The 6,228-nt window shown below is 53.1% G+C and overlaps 1 protein-coding gene across 1 annotated transcript in view; it reads left to right on the top strand.

Moving 5' to 3' along the window:
* The window catches only part of DYNC1H1 (dynein cytoplasmic 1 heavy chain 1), an 80,446-nt gene that overhangs the window by 39,131 nt on the left and 35,087 nt on the right, over positions 1-6,228 (top strand). Inside the window, exons 22-29 of the mRNA XM_007953130.1 lie at positions 700-982; positions 1,150-1,250; positions 1,899-2,058; positions 3,066-3,309; positions 3,466-3,649; positions 3,984-4,196; positions 4,973-5,211; positions 5,381-5,537. Of these exons, the coding sequence (XP_007951321.1) occupies positions 700-982; positions 1,150-1,250; positions 1,899-2,058; positions 3,066-3,309; positions 3,466-3,649; positions 3,984-4,196; positions 4,973-5,211; positions 5,381-5,537 (1,581 nt within the window). The remainder of the gene's footprint in view (positions 1-699; positions 983-1,149; positions 1,251-1,898; positions 2,059-3,065; positions 3,310-3,465; positions 3,650-3,983; positions 4,197-4,972; positions 5,212-5,380; positions 5,538-6,228) is intronic.

The raw sequence follows: 6,228 nt of genomic DNA, 5'->3' as shown, positions 1-6,228 counted from the left end.
GTCATAGGCCTGCCTGTTGTTTGGCTGCGAGGTGATCCCCAGAGGTAGGTTTGGTTTCTGGTTTCAGGGGTCTCCAAGGGCCTACAGTCTCAGGGGTTCCACCAGTCTCTGTCAAACCAGTAAGTCTAAAGACCAGTAAGTCTAGTTTAGTTTCTCTCTCTTTTTTTTTTTTTTTAATGATTTTGGGCTTTGTTTTATATTTTTCACTCATTTTGTCTGGGACCTTCTGTGGTCCCAATCAGATCAGTTGTTAGTGGTAGCCGGGCACCATGTAGTTGTTCTGGTCTCAGGCTAGTGGAGGCCATGGTTCACATGGTGCATTTGTCCTTCAGACTAGTTGTTCCTTGAGTCTTTGATTTTCTTTACTTTTCTCCACTAGATGGGGAGCGACCAACAGTGCATCTGTGAGATCCATCTAATAGATGGCTGCTCGCTAGCTTTACGACCCCAGTTTCTGTTCCCCACAAGAGGGAATAGAATAGAATATTGTTGTGAACTGTGTCACAGAGTCACTTAGCTGCCCCCCAGGACTGTGGTCCTGAGGCCCCAAGCCCAGTGACTCATTCCCTCCAGTGTTTGGTTAAGAACTTCTCGTACCTTTGCTCTACTGTATACATGGATGTGTTTGTAGCACACACAAATACGTGTGCAGAAATAGGTTTCTGATGGTAAACTTGTGATGTGTCTGTCTCTCTTCAGATCACAGAGTTAGTCCACCAGAGAGATGTTACCAGATCCTTGATGAAAAGCAAGGTCGACAACCCCAAGTCCTTTGAGTGGCTCAGCCAGATGCGCTTCTACTTTGACCCCAAGCAGACAGATGTGTTACAGCAGTTGTCCATCCAGATGGCCAACGCCAAGTTCAACTATGGCTTTGAGTATCTAGGCGTCCAGGACAAGCTGGTCCAGACCCCCCTCACAGACCGCTGCTACCTGACCATGACACAGGCCTTGGAGGCCAGGCTTGGAGGGTCACCCTTTGGTAAGTGGCCCCACAAGCCCGGGCCGATGGAGGTGACATAGGAAGTATGGTTTTTAGAGACGGTGATTTGAATGTATTTTTTAACAAGGCCAAGTTGCCTTCAAGCTAGAGGTGCACTGTCAAGGAGGGAGTGGACTAAAGTCCTCAGTGGTTTCCTTCAAACACAGGACCTGCAGGGACTGGGAAGACAGAGTCCGTCAAAGCTCTTGGCCATCAGCTGGGACGGTTCGTGTTGGTTTTCAACTGTGACGAAACCTTTGACTTCCAGGTGAGGAGGTGCAGGGAGCCCCCTGAAGGTAGTGGTTGGGAGGGTCACAGGGACTGTCAGGCACTTGGCGACAGTCCAGCGTGGCTTACCTCTCCCCTGGAGTTCTTCCAGGGTAGGAGTATTTTGAATGTTTGAGGCATCCAACACGTGTACTTTGAAGTTGACCTTGGCATCATGGTGTCAGAGTTCAATCTTCCATTCAATCCAGTCAGTACGGTGAATCGTTTTCCACAAGGGCAATTTCTTATTACTCTGAAAAAAATGCCGGGTGCCTGTGTCTGGGGGAGCAGGCAGATGCTGTGGAAGGCTGTGTTTATCAACAAAAAGTGACGGAATACGAGTAATCCTTGGTCATACTGGGATTTCTATTGGCCCAACAAGATAAGAGGTACTAGGTTGTCTCTGTGTGAAGGCGGTGGGTGCTGTGACCAAGTGCTCCCCTTGTGTGGATACCGTGCCTACTCGTGTGTGTGTCTCAGTCCTCACCCCACTCACCGTGGGGTAAACGGCACCACTCCCTGTAAAGATGCAGAGATGTGGGTTCAGAGCTGTGCTCGCCTGAGGAGGGACGATGGCTGAGCTGGAACTGGGGCCCGCAGAGCCCCGCCCAGGGCAGTGGTTTCACCTCCCTCTCTCCTCTCCTCTCAGGCCATGGGCCGCATCTTTGTGGGCCTCTGCCAGGTGGGCGCGTGGGGCTGCTTCGACGAGTTCAACCGCCTGGAGGAGCGCATGCTCTCGGCCGTGTCCCAGCAGGTGCAGTGCATCCAGGAGGCCCTGCGCGAGCACTCCAACCCCAACTACGACAAGAGTAAGGCTGCTCCCGTGCACTCAGAAATGGTTGAAGGCTAGCAGAGCATTTCGCCGTGGGCTTAGTGGCTGTCGTTCTGGTTAGAGATAAGCAAGGATGGAACTAGCAGGGGCTCAGTGTTGCAGGGCAGTATCTTGAGCAATGATTAGAGACTGAAGGTTAGAGGCCCAGGAGGCTGCAGCGGTGGTTCGGGGTCCTCACAGCAGGGCAGCAGCGCACAGGTCCCGTGTGCCAGAGCAGGTGAAGACCAGGCTCGGCCGCCCTCAGACAGAAGCCTGTGCTCCCTGAGACCGTGCTCCATCCCCTGGGATCTGCTGCAGAACGAGTGCTTTCGTGCCGCTGTGGCCCTCGGTGCCCCTTTCCTTCCTGAGTCCCCGGTCTGGCCAGGTCTTGTACCGTTTTGAAAGGGAGCCGTCTCCACCATGGGAGGAGCTGTTCTGGGACTCCCAGGGCTGCCTTTCCCACAGAGTCCCAGTGCAGGAGGTGATGGCAAGCGGGGGTGTGGGAGGGAATAAGTGCATTGATGTGCGGAGAGAGGAAATTGTCTCCGTGATTAAATAGCAGGGGCCTCAGGAAAGCATTGCCAGTGCAGGGGATGCTGTTGGAGAAGGGGCGCTTGGTTCCCAGGTCAGAAGGCCCCTAGTTTGTTCTAGGAAAGGTGGTTGTCTTGGGCTAAGCCAATCGGTTTGGTTACGATGTTGACGTACTTTTATTTCTGCACCTGTCATGATCACTGGGGGTAAGCGGCTGCAGCAGGGCTCTAATATGTCAACTAGAATAGTGGGCTCCCTGCTGCTGGTGACATGTCTGTTCAGATGGTGGCGATGGGTATGTGAGAGCAGTCTGTGTGGGCTGCACTGCTGAGAGCCCCGAAGCGCCAGACCGCCCTCTGCTGCGGCTCCCAACTGAGAGGCCAGCAGGACCACCGGTGCTTTGCTGTCATTTAGAGAGATCGTAAGTGATGTTTTGAACGTCGCACATCTTAACTACCACCACCCAATTTGCAGCCTCTGCCCCCATCACTTGTGAGCTGCTGAACAAACAAGTCAAGGTGAGCCCGGACATGGCCATCTTCATCACCATGAACCCTGGCTACGCGGGCAGGTCCAACCTCCCGGACAACCTGAAGAAGCTGTTCCGGAGCCTGGCCATGACCAAGCCCGACCGGCAGCTCATCGCCCAGGTCATGCTGTACTCCCAGGGCTTCCGCACCGCCGAGGTGCTCGCCAACAAGATCGTCCCCTTCTTCAAGTGAGTGCCACGCAGCTCCCGGCACGGGCATGAGGGCCCATTGCCTCTGGGCGCTCCCTCTGATCGCAGCACAGCTGTCCCAGCGTCCACCTCTGATTCAGTCACATCTGCCACGTTGTTGTGGAAAGCTCCTCTTTAAGGAAACCTTTCTTTCAGGCTATGTGATGAGCAGCTCTCCTCCCAAAGCCATTATGACTTTGGACTCCGGGCTTTGAAGAGTGTGTTGGTCAGTGCTGGAAACGTGAAGAGGGAGAGGATTCAGAAGATCAAGAGGGAGAAGGAGGAACGAGGAGAAGCAGTAGATGAAGGAGAAATTGCCGAAAATCTGCCCGAGCAGGAGGTCTGTGTGCTGTCCTTTGACCACATGGCTCTCACACCTGACTGACTTTTCACCTTTTCACCATGTGGATCATGACTTGACGATTCATTCTTCAGTGTGTTCTTGTGTGGTCCGGGTGTGCTGGACAAGTGGAACGTACCGTCCACTTTCACAGTAAATGGAGGGGATGACTGTGGGTGTGTGATGCATCAGTTGATACTCTAGACAGATTGGATCCCTCAGTCTGGCTCCCTGACTTGGTCATTGTCAGTTAAGCACCTTCTGGAGTCCCCGCGGCAGACATGGGAGCCGCACTCCTGCCTTCGGAGCTCAGTCCTTTTCCTCTTCCCTGTAGATCCTCATTCAGAGCGTCTGTGAGACAATGGTGCCAAAGCTGGTGGCTGAGGACATTCCACTGCTGTTCTCCCTCTTGTCGGACGTGTTCCCAGGGGTCCAGTACCACCGAGGGGAGATGACCGCCCTGCGAGAAGAGCTCAGGAAAGTGTGTCAGGAGATGTACTTGACCTACGGCGATGGCGAGGAGGTTGGCGGGATGTGGGTGGAAAAGGTAATGTGGCTCCTTCTGTTGGCTGCTCACCTTGTCCACCCCGCAGCAGAGAGCTGGCTGACCGTAGGCCAGCAAAAGGGAGCCACGTGCCTGGCAGAATTCATTAGGGAGGCGTGTGACTGTTCATGAAGGTTTGCCCAAGACTTGTGAGAATTTTTTCTTAGCTTAAACCTAGAGATACCAAAACAGTTGAGGATGCCGCCAGCCTGTGTCATGGACACTCTTGAGAGTGCTGAGGACAGGTATGGTGCATGGTGGCCGTTGGCAGTAACAAGAGCTGGTACAGGGCCTCCGCACCAGAGACCAGTGGCACCAGCTGCTCCTCAGTCCGCGTGCCTTCTCTGGATTGGCTCCTTTTTGCCTCTGAGCTTCAGTCACCACAAAGTGTCTTGTGATAAGGAGCTATGTGTACTTAGCCTGAGAGACACCCCTAGCCACTGGTTCTCTTGCTCTTGCTGATAGGAGCTGTGTATATTGAGCCTGAGAGATACCCCTAGCCGTTGGTTCTCTTGCTCTTTCCTTAAAGAAATATGTCCCTTTCGAAGCAGCCAGGTAGGCATCTACTATCGCATGCTCTCAGCCTCCCTGATTTATTAAATACCCCCCAGCAACCAGGCAGAGCCTTGTTGAAAGGCTTGTCAGGTGCAGCACGTGTGGTCTCTCCCATTATCAGCTTCCAGGGGCGATTGTTAAGACTCCACAGAGCGTGTCTTGTGCGTAGTGGAGAGACGCGGCTGAGCGCCTGCCCTGTTGGCCATGGGGCTTGTTTGCTGCAGGTCCTCCAGCTCTATCAGATTACCCAGATAAACCACGGCCTCATGATGGTGGGGCCCTCGGGCAGCGGGAAGAGCATGGCCTGGCGTGTGCTACTCAAGGCTCTGGAGAGACTCGAGGGGGTGGAGGGCGTGGCCCACATCATCGACCCCAAGGCCATCAGCAAAGACCACCTTTACGGAACCCTGGACCCCAACACCAGGGAGTGGACCGATGGGCTGTTCACACATGTTCTGAGGAAGTAAGTTCACTGTGATCCTTGATTCATTCCAGTAGCTGGGGATGCCTGATGGTGGGCTCAGGTGTACCTGATTTATTCACCCAAAGGTCACCCCCGAAACCGTCCTGGGGTGAGCATTGTTAATCTGGGACTCTTGACTTAGCAGCTGTCTTAACTGCTTCCCCACCAGGATCATTGACAACGTACGGGGCGAGCTGCAGAAGCGCCAGTGGATCGTCTTTGATGGCGATGTTGACCCGGAGTGGGTGGAGAACCTGAACTCGGTGCTGGACGACAACAAGCTCCTGACTCTGCCCAACGGGGAGCGCCTCAGCCTGCCCCCCAACGTAGGTAGCATGTGGGCTGGGTGTCGGACATTCTGTCTGTCTGCCTGAGGTTCGTGGGCTGCACAGCTGAGGCTCCACTTAATTTCACAGTTGGTCAGAAGTTCTGAGTACTACATGCTTTCTATTCCCATGGATTATGAGAAACGTTTTCGTAAGGTTTGTTAATAACTCATCACTCCATGGAAGAAAGATGAGGCAGTCTACTTCTGTAAAGATCTACAGCCTTGGAAAGCCTATGTGGGCAGTTCTGTTTTGTCCTCTAGGGGCGCTGTGAGTCAGAATCAACTCCATGGTAGTGGGTTTGGTTTGGGTTTTGCTTATGTAAAGATTGACAACCTTGGAAACCCTATGGGGCAGTTCTGTTCTGTCCTGTAGGGTTGGTAGGAGTGGGACTCAGCTCAGTGGCAGTAACTTTGGTGTATATTTGTTGAGTATTAAGCACACTTGATAACTCACTACTTAACCCTTGCTACTAAAAACAAAAAAAAAAAACAACGCCCCTGCTATCAAGTCGATTCTGACTCGCAGCAGCCCTATAGAACAGAGTAGGGCTGCCCCATAGTGTTTCCAAGGCTGTCATTGTTTACTGAAGCAGACTGCCTCATCTTTCTCCCACAGAGTGGCTGGTAGGTTGGAATTGCCAACCTTCTGGTTAGCAGCCAAATGCTTTAACCACTGTGTCACCAGAGCT

Source organism: Orycteropus afer, unplaced genomic scaffold (genome assembly GCF_000298275.1).
Source record: "Orycteropus afer afer isolate SDZICR_OR568_19922 unplaced genomic scaffold, OryAfe1.0 scaffold00371, whole genome shotgun sequence".
In the NCBI taxonomy this organism is placed as follows: domain Eukaryota; kingdom Metazoa; phylum Chordata; class Mammalia; order Tubulidentata; family Orycteropodidae; genus Orycteropus; species Orycteropus afer.
This window is presented reverse-complemented; position numbering and strand designations above follow the sequence as displayed.